At 38.5% G+C, this 18,209-nt stretch overlaps 2 protein-coding genes across 4 annotated transcripts in view; one reads left to right on the plus strand and one right to left on the minus strand.

Moving 5' to 3' along the window:
- The window catches only part of LOC124255776 (microtubule-associated protein futsch-like), a 54,758-nt gene extending 43,827 nt beyond the window's left edge, over positions 1 to 10,931 (minus strand). For all 3 annotated transcript variants that reach the window (XM_046689693.1, XM_046689692.1, XM_046689691.1), the window contains exon 1: positions 10,738 to 10,931. In XM_046689693.1, the coding sequence (XP_046545649.1) occupies positions 10,738 to 10,885 (148 nt within the window). In that variant the 5' untranslated portion in view covers positions 10,886 to 10,931. The remainder of the gene's footprint in view (positions 1 to 10,737) is intronic.
- An 86-nt stretch (positions 10,932 to 11,017) lies between these two features.
- The window catches only part of LOC124255777 (ubiquitin-like modifier-activating enzyme 6), a 92,908-nt gene continuing 85,716 nt past the window's right edge, over positions 11,018 to 18,209 (plus strand). Inside the window, exons 1-4 of the mRNA XM_046689694.1 lie at positions 11,018 to 11,073; positions 12,672 to 12,731; positions 14,068 to 14,162; positions 17,983 to 18,011. Of these exons, the coding sequence (XP_046545650.1) occupies positions 12,694 to 12,731; positions 14,068 to 14,162; positions 17,983 to 18,011 (162 nt within the window). The 5' untranslated portion in view covers positions 11,018 to 11,073; positions 12,672 to 12,693. The remainder of the gene's footprint in view (positions 11,074 to 12,671; positions 12,732 to 14,067; positions 14,163 to 17,982; positions 18,012 to 18,209) is intronic.

The following is an 18,209-nucleotide window of genomic DNA, read 5'->3' on the forward strand; positions in this document are numbered from 1 at the left end:
ATGCATACACATTCCTTCACACATGTGATCTCATTTGACCAAAATCCTATCAAAATCAAAACCTGTCAATCTCATTTAGACTACAACTGAAAACAAAATACCAATATTATATACGTTTTTGTGTCTAGTTTTACGTTGTGAAAACAGCATGTACGACAAACTTTTATTGATCACTTTTTCTAATGGTATATTTTTTTATTTATTTTGTATCTTGTACAAACACCCATTTCCAGTCAAGATAACTTAAATAAAGGATGATGCTACAGCAGATTATGAGCCAAAAATACAAAGCCTTAGACATATGACAGTAAGAACCCAGCATAGATGAAACAGTTTAAACACTTCTTTCTGTATGATCGGGGAAATTCCAACAGGATACAAATACTCACCTAATTTCTTAAGAATAGAGATACCACATACCATCATCCCTCAAAAAAGCCACAATCTTATTAACATTGCTATCACGAGTTATTCAAGAGCAATCTTACCTAAATTTCTCAAATTCAAATTGGATTTAACTAAATCTAAACAACAACATTCCACACACACACACAAAACATTGGTGCACCGATGTAGCTGTTTACAAACTGCATTAAGTGCACAGTGTGGTGCAGCAGTGTTACAGTGTGCGACTACAGGAAGCTTTTAATGAGTCACAGAGAAGGAATCTGGGCTATCTGTAGCTGGCTCACTACCATACAATGGCCTCTTGTGATCAAAACAGCTAAATAACTGGCATTTAGCACTTACATGGCTATTACCAGTCATTAATCGCTAATCGCAGCCCTTGTTTGTAGCCCTATCTGCATATTCTAACATTATGCCACATACCACTTGCTTCTTTTACACGCGTACACATCATTATATCTGTGATTAAGATTCCAATGATGTTTTTTTAACAAAGTGTGATATTGTAACTTGAACATATTTATTATCCTCAACATGGGACAGTGATGAACCTGTGTGTCTGTGGTTTTGACACATTAGTTCTAGTGCGAGAGGCAGCACTATTAAAAGTCTGTGATTTGACTACAATCCTTTTGGGTAATGAGAGTGAGTTAGTATGGTTTTACACCACTTTCAGCAATATTCCAGCAATATAACAGTGGGGACACCAGAAATAGACTTCACACATTGTACCCATGTGGGGAATTGAACCAGGGTCTTCGGCGAGACGAACCAACGTTATAACCACTAGGCTTCCCCACCTTTAGAAATTTAATAGACACTATAACCCAGTCTTGGTTTACAGGTTTCATTGACAAGCATGTGTGAGTGAGTGAGTATGGTTTTACGCCGCTTTTAGTAATATTCCAGCAATATCATGGCGGGGGACACCAGAAATGGGCTTTACACATTGTACCCATGTGGGGAATCGAACCCGGGTCTTTGGTGTGACAAGCCAACACGTTAACCACTAGGCTACCCCACCGCCCTAGCATGTGTGAGGCTTGATAATATTTAATAAGGTCATAAGCAACATGCATCATTACAAGTGTACTAAAAATATAAAACCAAAGCTTTCTCCAAAGTAGCCTACTAACCCTGTAAAAATTTGGAACTGAATACCGATGGTCTACTGGGATGATGTATGATTATTAAGTCATCTTCCCTTGACTATAAACTTCAGGTGAACACACATTAGGACAGGCTGTTAATAGAAACTTATCACCAGTCCACTGAGAGGGGTGGGTCAGGGTTGCTCTTTAACTCCCTATCACTTCCTCACACTGCCTGTGAACTATCTTGACCACCTGAGGTGATACTATCTGGACATACAAGCCTGGGGTTTCCCTTCCTGTAGTTGAATCCCTCCCAGACACAGCTACCTAGCCTTGCTCCAATGCTGTACTGCAAGTCTACATAAGCAGACAGTTGACGCCAGTTTCACAGAGGGACAATGTGTTCTTTATTTTTTAAGAAATTATCATTTAAACTATTATTTAGTACCTTATAGACTTGTGCAAGCCTAACGGTTACCAACCAGTACAGCATATCAGAAGGATGTGTTGTACAGGCCAAAGCTACATATGTCTGAAAGTACATTTGTAGTATAATTCCTACTTATAGTAACTCATTCTGAAGGTGAACTATATAATCAATACAACCCATTAATAGGCCATTCAGCATGTTCAGTGAACTCACTACAGTTTCAAATGTATACAACATAAGCCTTGCAATGCGTTAACACTGAACTATGACATACTATAACCCCCCCTGGAAATCCCATATTGGATGGAAAACACATTTTTAATGCTGGGGATAACCTAGGAAAAGCAATTACAGAAATACATCAGCATTTTATTTCACAACGATTGCCTAAGCATCTTTCATCAGCCAAGCATGTATGGAGAAAAAGCACCCATAGATTTGGTTGTGGCCAATGATGGTCTATGCTGCTGCTGCACCAGTCGTGTGGGCAAAACAACCCCTCCCCCCACCCAACACTGCTGTGCATCAACATATGTGTCTAGACCAAAGTTAGCAAAAACTGACAAAATGGAGAACAGCGAGGACAGACTCTCTTTCCAGAAACTCAAGGCTCTCCTTCCCTTGCGTCTCCTCCAATATACTGATCCTTCAAATACATTTCAATAGATACTTCTTTGGGCAGCACTAAATACCATATTGTAATGAAAGCGCCACATTTCCTTGACGTTCTTAAGCACAGGTAATACATCTCCGGTTGAGTATAATTTCAAACGCCAGTGATACTTGAGCAACAGTCCTCCACCAAACTGCATCCAACATCTAAGGACATGCTCCTCCATCCCCACCCTCATCCTTGCTCCCCTCTCCCTGCAATAATCACAACCAGATGTTAGCTGGCCTCTACTGTTGACGAAGCTGAAACCAGAAGCCTTGTGATCACAATCAAATTCACAAATACTCTATGTAAAACCTGATACAGGCGTGATCTGTGAACTACTAATGCACAAGAGAATTGGTAGTGTAGAGAGAAGTAACTGCTCCCAGATATTTACATATGTTTTATTCCAGTGTATGGATTCAGCTTATGACTCTGACCTCATGGAAATCTACACCACAACCATGGCAAACATTTGCACTTTTTCAATGCATTTCGTCTCTCTGCTTAGAGCCCAGAAACAAACCCTGGAAGCAGCAGCAGCAGCAACAACAGTTAATAGGCTGATAACCTTGGCCAGCATAATGTTCGGAACCTTTGTGTATGTCTACCACTGTATGCTACAACTGTCACTTCTACATCCAAGTGTCTAAGAAAGATTTTGTATGCATTTAATGAAATACTATAAAAAGACTCATCAAAATTGTGTTCACTTCCCACACTAAAAAGCATTTGTGCCATGCACTGACATGTTATCCTTGGAAACAAGACACCTCTTCTCACGCTGTGCATGCAAAGTTCAAGATCAAAACAAATATCTCCTCATCTGTATTCTGTGCAGTTACATGGTGGGTGAGGTTAGTACATTTCAACCCTGAAATAGACAACAATCTTGTGGCCTGTGCTGCCAGTCTCATATGGGTCTGAAGAAGCTTTGGACAGAAATGTTATCTGACTCAGTCCAGTATGACAGAAACAATATCCATATCATCTTTGCAAAAAGTGATGGACTGCTACAACTTTGGCCTTAAAGCATATAAAGAGTGAAATGTCTTGATCTTGACCCCTATGGTTATTCTGTGTTCTCACTGGTCTCTGGCAAACTGTGCTGGTCATATGAGAAACCCTAATGGATTGTATGGTAAGGCTGGCTTGCATGGCATCATAATCCAGTAGCCTTGGGTGATGCTCATTACGTCAGTCATCGGTTTGTCTGGTCACAACTTTATGTAAATATCACTGCCATAGAGAAGGAATAATTCTAAGTGAACACGAATGTCGTACTTATTGGATTACGATTAATTTACAAATGTACTTTTCTTAAAGCTCAAACAAGAAGTTTTGAAAGACTTACTGCCAAGACATACTATGAGATACTGGCCCCTGGGCCCAACTGGATATACCCTAGTTTGATGGCAGGTGTAACATTAATATGCAAGAGGTGTCCCTCACTACAAAGATTACCCCACTGTACAGATATGGCCCACCCTGCTTCCTGGTGAGTCATAGCTGGCTGGGATACAACAATCTCCCCCCTCCAACAACAGCTCTACCCTACAAATCTGATGTACTCCTAACAGATAGCAGCTCAGCCATAAAAGGACCACTGTAGATGTTTATAGACTAACATCTCCTAAACTTGCTCGGGTGGGGGCTGTTTCTCTCTTCTAAACTTGCAGGTTTTTTTCCAAAGTGCTAAAGTGAATATCATGTTCCAAACTTAAAATGCTAAAATTACTTCAGTAAAAATTAAACTGGATTAATCCTTTTAAAACTCCCTACAGAAAAGTAAACAGAATTATGAATGGCAGCAGTTGTCCATGTCTTGCTACTGACATTTGGCCGACATCCCTATCTCACAGTGTGCGGTATGAAAATCTTCCATTGCAAATGATTGATCCATGTCTCAATATACTGTGAAGTAACGAGAAGCTATCTCATTCATGATCACAGGTGAAAGCAACAATATGCCGCAGGTGTAGTACGAACAAAAAAAATGTAGGATGTCAGGTTGACATGGTGCCATAATTTCAATGGGTGCAATTATTAAGCGCTTGCCTGCTACTTAGTTCTAAATGGGCTTACAAGAGGAAGGACAGGATGACCTGGGACTTCGGGCGAGGATTACTACCGTTGATAAGGTGGAGGTCATTGAATCAAGCCCTGCAGATAATACATTTCCCTAGGAAAGGATACACCAGATATGTCCAGCACTATAATATTAGTCACCATCAAGCTGAAGAATAGTAGGAGTGGTGTCCCTGTTAGAGAATGAACAGACATGCATCCTTATACAAATGATTAACACAAAGAATTAAAAGACATAAGGTTGATATTACCCAGGTGGATACAATATTATATCAATGCCGTCATAACAATATTACTGTCAAAACATTATCCATATTAACCTGAAATAAAAAAAATAACATATTGCAAAAAACACAAAAGTCTGATGAAAATTATGAAATTGATTAGTTCTGACATGTACATGAATTGCACGTCAAAGGTTGCCCCATAGGACACTTCTCTGCACCACATGAAATAAACATGCTACTGGTCCCATTTGCACAGCAAAGTTACATGAAACAGTGGAAATAGTTGACAACATGTATGAAAGAAACGACAATCAATTTGCATAATCTGTAGCAAGCCCTGTCAAACAACGATACAAACGACCACTTGATATGAATGCTCTTGCCTCAAATCAATAATTGTTACTGCTATTGTTCCCACAAGGGGCCTGTCTAGACACTCAGTCACCACGGATACAAGAGAGATGGGCATGGAAACATAAAAAATACCCCAATATTGATTTTAGCTATCATTTGAATTTTCTGACCAGGGTGCTTGGTATCAAAGTTTGTATTGTTGGTGAGATAACTGACACTGAAGTGCAGCAGTCTGGAAAGGGTTAACTACCAGCTACAGTCCTACTCAGGAAGTGTATCAGGGAAGGGTTAACTACCAGCTACAGTCCTACTCAGGAAGTGTATCAGGGAAGGGTTAACTACCAGCTACAGTCCTACTCAGGAAGTGTATCAGGGAAGGGTTAACTACCAGCTACAGTCCTACTCAAGAAGTGTATCAGGAAGGGTTTACCAAGTCCTACCAGCAGGGAAGGGTTAACTACCAGTCCTACTCAAGAAGTGTATCAGGAAGGGTTAACTACCAGCTACAGTCCTACTCAAGAAGTGTATCAGGGAAGGGTTAACTACCAGCTACAGTCCTACTCAGGAAGTGTATCAGGGAAGGGTTAACTACCAGCTACAGTCCTACTCAGGAAGTGTATCAGGGAAGGGTTAACTACCAGCTACAGTCCTACTCAGGAAGTGTATCAGGAAGGGTACCAGCTACAGTCCTACTCAGGAAGTGTATCAGGGAAGGGTTAACTACCAGTTACAGTCCTACTCAGGAAGTGTATCAGGGAAGGGTTAACTACCAGCTACAGTCCTACTCAGGAAGTGTATCAGGGAAGGGTTAACAACCAGCTACAGTCCTACTCAGGAAGTGTATCAGGGAAGGGTTAACTACCAGCTACAGTCCTACTCAGGAAGTGTATCAGGGAAGGGTTAACAACCAGCTACAGTCCTACTCAGGAAGTGTATCAGGGAAGGGTTAACAACCAGCTACAGTCCTACTCAGGAAGTGTATCAGGGAAGGGTTAACTACCAGCTACAGTCCTACTCAGGAAGTGTATCAGGAAAGGGTTACAGTCCTACTCAAGAAGTGTATCAGGGAAGGGTTAACTACCAGCTACAGTCCTACTCAGGAAGAGTATCAGGGAAGGGTTAACTACCAGCTACAGTCCTACTCAGTAAGTGTATCAGGAAAGGGTTAAGTCCTACTCAGGAAGTGTATCAGGGAAGGGTTAACTACCAGCTGCAGTGCTACTCAGGAAGTGTATCAGGAAAGGGTTAAGTCCTACTCAGGAAGTGTATCAGGGAAGGGTTAACTACCAGCTGCAGTCCTACTCAGGAAGTGTATCAGGAAAGGGTTAAGTCCTACTCAGGAAGTGTATCAGGGAAGGGTTAACAACCAGCTACAGTCCTACTCAGGAAGTGTATCAGGGAAGGGTTAACTACCAGCTACAGTCCTACTCAGGAAGTGTATCAGGGAAGGGTTAACAACCAGCTACAGTCCTACTCAGGAAGTGTATCAGGGAAGGGTTAACTACCAGCTACAGTCCTACTCAGGAAGTGTATCAGGGAAGGGTTAACTACCAGCTACAGTCCTACTTAGGAAGTGTATCAGGGAAGGGTTAACTACCAGCTACAATCCTACTCAAGAAGAGTATCAGGCAAGGGTTAACTACCAGCTACAGTCCTACTGAGGTTTAGTCAGTATTAAAAGGAATCAGGTGAAGTGAACAGAATCTTGGGATGTATGCATACGGACAATTATTTTACTCAGATACTTATAACACTTGCCTGATTATTTTTTTCACTTGATGTCACAAAAGTCATGAATCAAATGGACATGCGATATCACTTCTTTATACTTAAACTTGTTACTAAAATTAAGATAAATAGTATTTCAAGTGAAAAATGTTCAGGCTCATGCCAAAGTGAAGTATCACATCAAGCCTGTTAGTTCAGCTACAAATGCATTAAGACGCAATTTACGTCCTCGCCGTCAACACAGACTTCAAAGAAAATGTTGTGTATCATTCTTGCATTACATTCATTTGATACATGCAGCTTGAAGTTTACGTGAGAATGAACCTTCAACAGTGAAGTCATGAATCATTCCCTAAATATCTGTTATACATAGTTCATTAATGAGAAATTTCCTCAATGAATTCCAGAACAAAGGCGTACACCTCATATTTCACAGATTACATCACAGGGCTACCGGGTCTTCAGATATACTATTTGCAGAAATATCAAACAATAGATCCAGTCAAAATTACCCTAACTGGTGTAACCAACATCTGTCCATTTACAAGAGGCAGTATAAATTACACTGCTAAAGCTGTACATATGGCTAATACACTGTTATATACTACCTGCTGATTGCTTCACTGTGAACCTGGGGTTGAAAATCACTGATGCATTGCTGACAACAATGCTGTCCAAGGCTTAATTGACACTGCTCATGAATTCAGGCCCCCTGATAAGATTGATTAAGTCATTGTGACCCAACCATAGTTTTCAATTTCACCATCTGCTCCTTGACCCAAATCTGTTTGTGAATAGGAAAGTTTGAAACACATTTTACCATACCACCTACACTCTTTTGCTTAGAAGTACAACCCAAGATGGATTGTCACTATCTATTAAATCAACACTTTAAACAAGCTATCAAAACCAATTATCTAATCAGTTTGGACTGTTCACACAAGACATTGCTCATAAAGCAATTAGCTGAAATCAACGGCAATGATGATGTCAATGATACTCTAACATTGAGCTGTCAGAGGCTTTTAAGTAGCAATATACAGCAGTAATCTGATGTTAATCTCAGTGGGGCTTATCTAGTCCTGATATACACCCACCCAGACATCTCAGGACCTTGGCCTCTTTAGAAATGATACCAGTATGTCTCCTTGCCTGCTACTCTGGGAGTCAGTCAAGTCTCATTGAACTGAAACACCCACCACTTTTCAGCATGTAAGGATCTTTTTTTCAAAGCTGACTAGACTTGCACAGATTTCTAAGGTATTAATTGATAGTTTAAATGGGAATATCTAAAAAATATAAACCAAAAAGAACAAATTGTCCCTCTAACAGACTGGTATCCTTATATACTAACAACAAAATATATTCCCATCTAGGCAGGTCAATGTACTTGTACTGTTAGGTCAACCTTGAGTTGTACAAAGTTGTAGCTTTTATGGTTCCCATGATACTGTCTCATAAATTCACAAAACATTGTTGCACAAAAGTTTTATGGTGTTGGCTACAGTGTCAAAGTGACATTTGGATGAAAATAGAGGGAGATAGCAATCATCTGAAAAAACAACTTCTTCTGCATGATTGCTTGTGAAAGGGAAACACAATGTTACAAACAACCTCTTCTGTGCATACTGTGGAAAAATGATCCATGTTTTCACAAATATGAATTTTTTTAGTAACGATTTCATTAAACTGAGTGAATCATGCGATTAACATGGCATGTTTTCAAGGTCATCAATGGTGATTAATATCAGGATGTTGTTATCCCCCCTCCCAACTGAACATCCTTCTGACCCAAAAATATGTCACTGGTAAAACAAACACTCCACTCCCCTCCCAGCCTTTTTTCACTCTGAGTCAGGATAATATTACCGGCAGGCTTTCAACTGCCAGCACTACAATGCAGGGCTCCCTTGTCTGAGTGAGTGAGTGACTCATGCTTGCCATATAAGTACTATGACCTCATACCGGCAATCTGTAACAACAGTTAACACAGGAGTAAGCAGGCCTCCATGCAACTCAGCACATAAAAACTTGTCAGTGCAAACTGCAGAGGATCAAATATGTATATTTCATTCTGTAATGTTGTGCTTGTCAGCTGATAATGACCTCTGTTGCTGATAACCATATCAATATTGACAGAGCTTGTTTTTTCCTTTTAAAACAAGACTGCTGGGTGTGTAAATATTTTATCTCTGGAATGAAACTGCCTCCATAATTAATGGTAATCATTACAGCAATCAGAATACATAAATGACACATTGCTATAGTTATCTGTTACTCAGAGCTGATAACACTACATGAATGCAGTAGCTGTCGCAATTCCACTGTTGTGTGCCAAATGTTACCACCAACAATATCGCACATGTCAAAATGCATCAATATCATAAAAATCTCACAGATACTGAGCACAAGCTAGCTTCTTGACTCATAAAATTGGGCTTGACACAAGACTGAAAATTTAAATTGCAAATTTCTAGTTTGGGTAGTATTTCATGCGAAGAAGTGGTATTTTTGGAGAGGTACAGTCAATATCTGCAAGCTCTGGTCAACAAGTACACAAACACTGCAAGCAACACCTTTGTCAATTTCCAAATGGCACACAGTTTATTCAAATAATGAAACTCAAAACTCAGACATGGTTTATCCCTTGAGTATTGAAAAATTAGTGCAAATGAAATAAAATCTGACAAATTGAGAACTAGAGGAATTTGAATAATACTTGAATACTAAACAGACCAAAGTTGCACTGAACTTAAGTATGAGTGAATCCAAATAATAATGATCACTCTGTTCACTTCTAAAATTAGAGGAATTTGCAAGTTTTATACTGCTGTTAGTACATGAGGTTATTGTTTCATTCACTTAAAATAGATATTATTCATGCAGATTTATACAGCATCATGCCAGCTGGCTCAGATGACTTGAACAGTATTGTTTCCCATTTAAAATGTAACAATGACCATTGTACTTTGCACTGGAGCAGCCACTCAAATTTGAATCAAATGATAAATATTAACATGGGAAACGTGAATTATATAAATATGTGAATATTGAATAAGTAAATGAGATGATGAAATAGAACCAATAACATCTGCCATGTCAAATATCTAGAAAACTGCAATATTAATAGTTAAATGCTATGATGCCTACTTACTAATTAATGAAAATTCATTTCAAAAATATTATTCTAAGCTGGGGTTGTTGTTGTTAATAATGTGCCATGTCTGTACCTTGGCAAACTTCAACGTCAGTGCCCTACCATAATTATCTTGGGTAGGAGAAACTGAATGGTGCAGGAGAAATAATAAATTATGATAATCGTCTGTCTGTTGAAATTCTGTTTTTCTCATTCATTGAATAAATGTCACTTCTTTGCAAAAACATGCCTCAAAAGCTGACCCATTTCTGTGTAGCTGCAACAAAAGTGGCAAAAGGAAATATTTCGCTAAACTGGTTTGTTTCGACCATTGTTCGCATGATAGTCCCAGTGAATTAAGTAAATGCTATGCGTGACGCATTTATCGGTTTCTAACTGGCCTCTTTTTGAAAATTTAAAGTCTAACTCTAATTTTTTTTAAAAAGTCATTATTTTAAACACATTCTGTAAAATTCCGACTCAAAACTACTGCAGTCTAGCATACCATTGTGCGTCTGAAAACCGACACCATTCGGCTGGTGCTTGCATGCTTGCCGATTCCTGGCAGTTCTCAGAAGCGGCTGTCAAACTCGACAACACATTTTTAAAATTCCTACCTGTCGTGATTTCGGCCAAAATCAAATTCCTGTGTTCATCGGAAAGGGGTTCTCCAATAACCAAAAGCAAAGCAGCTTTGGGTGGCTGTGAAAAGCCCTGATCATCCGTTTCGGACATCGACATGCTATCCATTGCATCCGTCGCCATTCCTCACCACTGAATGTGAAGCCTCTTCTCTCGCCGGCTGGAAGGACGGGCACCTTGTTTGTAACGGAACGTTTCATTGGATATAGAATCGACGGTAGCGAATCGTATAACGCGTAATCGATTTAGGTTTCACTTCCGTTACCGGGAAATTACGGAAAGAAGCGATAGCTGGAGTGGAAACACAGTTGGTGTGTATGACAATCTCGGTGATCATGTCATCGTGTCTTTAACAATTTATCAAAGTTGTGTATGTGAACCATGCCTTGTCAGGCTACACGTGATGTGACTTCTACGACACCTTGCATGTTGTCTTGTTACAAGATCCAAGTCATTCGTCAATGCCACTGGCACTTGGTTATGTCTCTTGCAGTTGTGCAATCCACTGTACATTACTGTTATGAACGAGCAGGCACTCTTATCCACAAAATGAAACATGACATGTTATTGTTTATTCAAAATAACCAGAGATTTTACAGTTTAAAGGTACAGTTTGTCAAGCTGGTAAACACACACACGACGTGAAAACCCCGATTAGTTAACCTCACCAGATCATGGGCGGATACCACTGGAGTTTTTTGAGGAAGGAAGAGAGTGTGTGTGTGTGTGTGAGAGAGAGAGAGAGGGTGCACAATTTCTATAATTGACATAGTGTATATGAAATAAAGTAACTATGCTGACATTTTGGTTGCAATCAGATAAACACAAATGCAGAATTATATATTCTGTCACATTACCTGTCAGTGATGATTTCTTTCTTTCTTTATTTGTTGATTTATTAATTTATTTGAAGGTGGGTGGGGCGTACACCCAGGCACCCCCCACTAAATCCACCCTTGGTAAGCATCCGAGTATGACCTCATCAGGTGCACAAAATTGCAAACTATGAGAGATTACAAATTATAACAGTACACATAAAACCTGTTTCTTAATGGCTTTTGGCAACTGAATTAATTGCTGTAGTTATTTATTGACTCTACACTGAAGTGATGACCTATTTCATGCAGTATTGAATGCCATGTCTTCCTTGACAGACACAGGTTTATCCAAATATTCCGTTAAAAAACAGAAATATCACCTCATGACAGAAGGTGCACAGGAGGTACATTGTGGCTCTTTTTTGGTGTATTGACACTTGTAACTGTACTGGCTACCGAGCGGTTTTAGCGGTATTTACAAAATTACTCCGCGGTTTGTAATATTAATGAATCAGAATTAATTATGATACTTAATTAGCTATTCACCGATGTGTCCAGCCCATTCACTGCCGCCGATCATGTTTTTATATAATGTGACGGAAGGGAATCATGGCAGTATAAATAGATGTTTTCTCACAACTAACTGTAACAGTTATCGCCATTTAGAATTTCTCATGCGTTGGCTCGTCACGCCGAAGACCAGGGTTCGAATCCCCACATGGGTACAATGTGTGAAGCCCATTTCTGGTGACCCCGCCGTGATGTTGCTGGAATATTGCTAAAAGGGGCATAAAACCAAACTCAGTCAGTCAGTTGAATTTCTCATGCCATTCGTGAAATTATATATATATTTATATCATACAGTAACCTCGAATAATTGATTGTGTGAGTGTTTCTTTTACAGTAGATTTATAGGGAATGAAAGAAAAAACAACCAATTAATGACTTGTGAACTTGTACTTGCTATTATATAGATAGATGAGACTAGCTGAAGAGATACCATTTTGATGAGTGTACACTGTATCAAGATGTATACCATGATGATGTGATGTCTCTTTACATTTTGATCATACTGCCATTATGTTTTACAGGTTGACAAACAAAGAACAGATAATGGCGTCAGAAGTTGAGATTGATGATACGCTATACAGGTAAGTCCTATAACAATGATCATAACACTGAAAATTTATTTGTTCAATGGTATTTGCCCTTAACAAGGAGTGTCCTGATTCATCCTGATGCATTTGGTGATGAAATTTGATTTTAACATCCTGGCGGTAGTGGTTAGATAACATCTTCACGAAACTGTGCTTGTCATAAGATGTAACTGAATGGATTTGGTGGTTGGACTAGGTGTCTTAGTTGATGGTGTGTCAATATACCCTAGCAGAGATGTCAACCTTTACAATTTTATTGTAGTCGCTACAAATTTTAACCTCAAACAACGCCAATACGATTGCACTAGAAATTCTATGAAATTTAGAGAAAATTCATTAAAATTCGGATATGTAGACAAAAACATATATTTTCATCTATTAAATACATTTTCACCAAAACGAGACAAGAAGAAGAAATGTAATGCTGATAATTTGGTAAATCTGCTGTTGGAGGTATGTGAAATTAAAGCTTCACACTTGATAAGGATATTGATGACTTTGTCTTCTTGTTTATGGCTGTTAAGATTTTGAAAAAGCATTATGAAATTTGTTATTTGTTTAGTTTATTGTGGGATTCAAATATATATGTGTATATTTTTAAGATTCTTGAGAGGCATTTAGAATTTGGTGAATATATAAGACGAGTATATGGATGGCAACTTCTTGTTTATTGTATATCACAACGTTTCTGGGCTACTTCTTGCCCCTTCTTCAATCACCTGAAGAAGGGGCAAGAAGTAGCCCAGAAATGTTGTGATATACAATAAACAAGAAGGTGCCATCCATATACTCGTCTTATATATATTTTAAACATGCTCTTAAATTCTCTAAAAATAAACTTTTAAGCCCAGTTACTGTTTTCTCATTTGAACTTCCCTGACAGAAGGAATGCACTTTGTTTAAATCATTAGATATAAGTGTTAGTTCTTTGAAATACCTCCGTAGCTGTTTATAAAAGATTTGGTCTAACCCATCTTGTAGACAAGTCATGTATAAACAAAGATAATGTTTGGTAATTACTACAAGAAGTAAACTGGCTCATATTGTGGCTGAGTTAAATTTATTACTAGTTTGTAAATGTACCAGAACCAGTGCCTTGCCTGCTATTACAATATTACCAGAAATCACATGGTCATTATTACATAAAATTGAAACAAAATGATTGGGACAAATTTATGAAGGGTTTGAACCAAATTTTGTTGTTAGAGATTTTAAACAAAGATGTTTTGACATGATATTGAATAATACAAGTGGCCTGAGTGGTTTATTCAGGTTACCACAGTATGCAAAATGTGAAGATTTGATATAGCCTGAGAAACTTATATTTCAGTCGTCAGCGTTATGTTCTTGGAGACAGTGCCATGAAGAGGATGGCCAAGTCAGCAGTGCTCATATATGGCATGGGTGGACTTGGAGTGGAGATAGGTGGGTACAGATTGCATCTACTTCTGAAAGTTATACTGGCTTGTGGCCCAATATCCCAATAACTCTGTATCTAAATAAGGACAAACTTGATGGATATACAACTTCTTTATTATGAATAAAGTTTGTCCTTATCTGATTCTCCAACTTCTAAAAATGTCACTCAAAGAAGTTAACCCTATAGCTAACTTTTGGGTTTTTTTGATGGAGAACTACATTTAATTGTAAGAATTTTGATTTAATGCTCTGATATTCTCCAGTATTCATAGTAGTTAAGTGTGATTCACCTCACAGAGTTTCTGATTGGTTTATATCCAGGACATTGACTAACTCTCATTAAAAATATGCTAATAACTAGTGTTGGGAGTTGGTTGAAATCTCACAATTGATAACAAACAATCATAAAAAAAAATTGGTTAGCATCATTTTTCAGATTTTCCTATCCAGGTTGTTATTGCAGATATGTATAACATGATAGAACTCGCTTCTTTAAAGTGATGACGAATATATCATGAACATAAGCTTCCTGGAGTCTTCAAGAAATATTCAGTCATGACTTTTCAGTTAGTGAAGTGAGTTTTATAAGAATTAAACAAGTTTTCAGACCCTGACTACTTCAAAGATATGTTCCATCATCAAGTGTTTCAAGACTAAAACAGTAGTTCCAAAATCGTTTGTGTTTGATTATGAGTAAATGTGATCAATTGCTTGGTCGTTTGGTCACTGCGACCGATCTTCGATTATTTCAGTTAATCAGAACACCACTACTAATAACATTGTTTCACTGGTTTATGTACTAGCAGGGAAGACTTGGACAAGCAGAATATTATTGCCTTGTACCCCGAGTCTGTATTGGCTATACGGGTGACTTAGCTATTTCGCAATAGGGTTGTTCTCAGAGTGTCTTTCAGGGTTTTACCTCGACTCACAAACATGGTTAGTGTAAAGGGTCCTTTCCTCTAAACAACTGGAACAGGTGACACTTTTCAAATGAATGCAGTCACACAATCTGAGTTAAATGAATAGTTCAGAGACTAAATCACTTTATTGTGATGAGAGTGTCTTGGGCTTCAAACAGGACTGTAAGTGTTACACCCATCATTACTCCTTCGTTGAGATCAATGGTGTCACAGTCATGGCAGATGCTCTTTAACATATTCATTAATATTTTATTCTGTTATCCACGATACTTTAGTTCTTGTTAATCATTTCAAATTGTTTGGAGTATTTAGTAGTTCAGTTTGTCACCATTCAGGAGGTGGAAATGATGTTACTTGTTTGTGTTGAATTTAATCTTTGAAGGGCATTTAGAAGTGGAATGCATAAGAAAAGCAAGATTTATGGATGTCAGCCTCATTATTGTGAATAACACCACGTTTCAGAGTGTATGCTTGCTCCTTCATCAGGTGATGGTATTCGTATACTCGTGATGTATTGATGTTGACAAATAAGGGAACAGGTGTTGACAAAGGGAAGTGTGTGTTGCATGTTTCATAAGAGTCTGTATCTTTTCTATGTCTTTAGTCTGCAGTACTTAAATATTCACTTAGTTTGTTCAGAGCGGAGGGGCAGCCTAATGGAGTTAAAGCATCAGCTCTATGTCTTTAGTCTGCAGTACTTAAATATTCACTTAGTTTGTTCAGAGCGGTGGGGCAGCCTAATGGAGTTAAAGCGTCAGCTCGTAATGCTTAAGACTCAACTTGATTCACCAGATGGGTACAATGTGTGAAGCCCTTTTCTGGTGTACCCGGCCATGATATTGCTGGAATATTGCTAATAGCGGCGTAAAACCATACTTACTTACTTACTTATTTTGTTCAGGAGATGTTGGGATCAGATTATTACACACATGCAAATTTCTCTTTCTGTATGTTGGAGACCCATTTCTATGTCTTTCAGAGGAGAAGGGGATTATTCTAAAGGTAGTAATTACTAGGGGTGACTATTGAGGGGAACAACTATTGGGATAGCGATAATCTATTGCAACATACTATTACGATAGCGATGGTCTATTGCGACCAACTATTGCACTACTAATGCAATAGTATTTGCTCTCCTTGAATTATCTCATTTGTAGGGGTGGGTATTGCACAGAATTTTCATATTGCAATATATTGCAATGCGAAAGCATGTATTGCGATATGTATTGCAATATATATCATGATAAAATAAAAATGTGAAGAATATTTGGCACAAATGAAACAAGGAAATATCCGAAGTTTTCCGAATGCAAGTCAAAATACCGGTTTTCAACCAGCGTATCGCAATACGTATCGTTTTCATGTCTGAACCGGTAAATACCGGTAAACCGGTTATATTGCGCAGCCCTACTCATTTGAAGTCATTTCCCAAATGAATGAATAGTTTATATGAAATAAAAACAAGCTGAAGTAGTTTCAGTCTCTTTTAATAGCTGACAAGAAACTTGAAACCCAGATCTAGTATGTTTAAGAGGTAACAAGGGCGGATAACTCTAAATCAAAGTGAACGAATCTGGTACTTCCTGTATTTTGCACTGCGCATTTATCAATGGAAGTCAATTACTAAACTATCGATAGTCACACATACTATCGATGCATCAATAGTTTTTCGCTTCTACCATCGATTAACTGCTATCGGAGACTCAACAATTACAATCCATCGATAGTTCGATGCATCGTTACAGCCCTAGTAATTACCCTTCTTTTTGACAGCTACAGGGTTTTACCTCTACTCACAAACATGGGGGGCCCCAGAACCCCCAATTATTAGTTTTAAGGGTCCTTGCAGGCACTATGAGGGTCCTGTGAAGTAACAGTGTAGAGAATTGTACGTTTTCATTATTTCTTTAGAGCCTGGAATGAATCATTGATCATGTGGACTGATGGATGAAATGATACGCGTAACTGCTCTTGAAAGAATCAACCAAACACTTAGCAAAGTCATAGATGTGTCGTGGATACAATGAATAATATTTTACATCCCTCTGGACACAGGACCCGTGAAGATCTGGGGTAGAATAGGTCTTCAGCAACCCATGCTTGCCACAAAAGGCGACTATGCTTGTCATAAGAGGCAACTAACAGGATCGGGTGGTCAGGCTCGCTGACTTGGTTGACACAGGTGATCAGTTCCCAATTGCGCAGATCGATGTTCATGCTGTTGATCACTGGATTGTCTGGTCCAGACTCGATTATTTACAGACTGCCACCATATAGCTGGAATATTGCTGAGTGCGGCGTAAAACTAAACTCACTCACTCACTCACTCTGGACACAGTGAACTGTTTTTCTGTGTCCATGTTCTACATTTGTGTACTGGATGCACATTCAAGCTATCATCTATATCTGTTGCATTCATATGGCTCACAGTGTGTTGACGTATTTCATCTCACTATTCACAGCTTTATTTTGGCTTTCCCATTTTTTGTTTTCATCCAGTGTGAGTTTTGCAACACAAACTTCTGAGGACTATTTGGAATATATTTTCTGGACCACCTATCATGAAAGAAAATGCTTAGGCTGACTGCATATGGAGACGTGTGATTTATGCACAAACTGGTTCATAGCCCCAGCCACTGGTCGGCCAGATGACATGGACCAAGGAGCGTTTCATACTTTAAATGGATGAAATAGAGTATCATAATACATATGCATTATAACTCAAGTTATGTGATATATGTACTTATATGTGTGGTGTGGGTATTTACTCAGCTGTAGGTATTGGAAGGACCAAGTGATAAAGAACCTATGGAAGTATGCATCGTGACTCAAGTTATGTGATATATGTACATATATGTGGCACCGATTATGATGTCATTATATTTGTCCATTGTTTCTTGCAGCAAAGAACATAGTGTTGGCTGGAGTGAAGGTAAGAAATTTGACAATTTAGGAATGATTTTCTTCATAAACTATTAAGAATGACTATCAATTTGTTGAACTTGTTCAGAACCCCCATTTTTTTGGTCAAATAACAAGTTAAATCTGAATTAATTGGGGTGTTTTGCCAGTAATTAAAAACTGATTATGGTCATTTCTTTTGTAGACCAATTTGGATGAAGCAACTACA

This window comes from Haliotis rubra, unplaced genomic scaffold (assembly GCF_003918875.1).
Source record: "Haliotis rubra isolate DU_JTF1 unplaced genomic scaffold, ASM391887v1 Scf61, whole genome shotgun sequence".
Lineage (NCBI taxonomy): Eukaryota > Metazoa > Mollusca > Gastropoda > Lepetellida > Haliotidae > Haliotis > Haliotis rubra.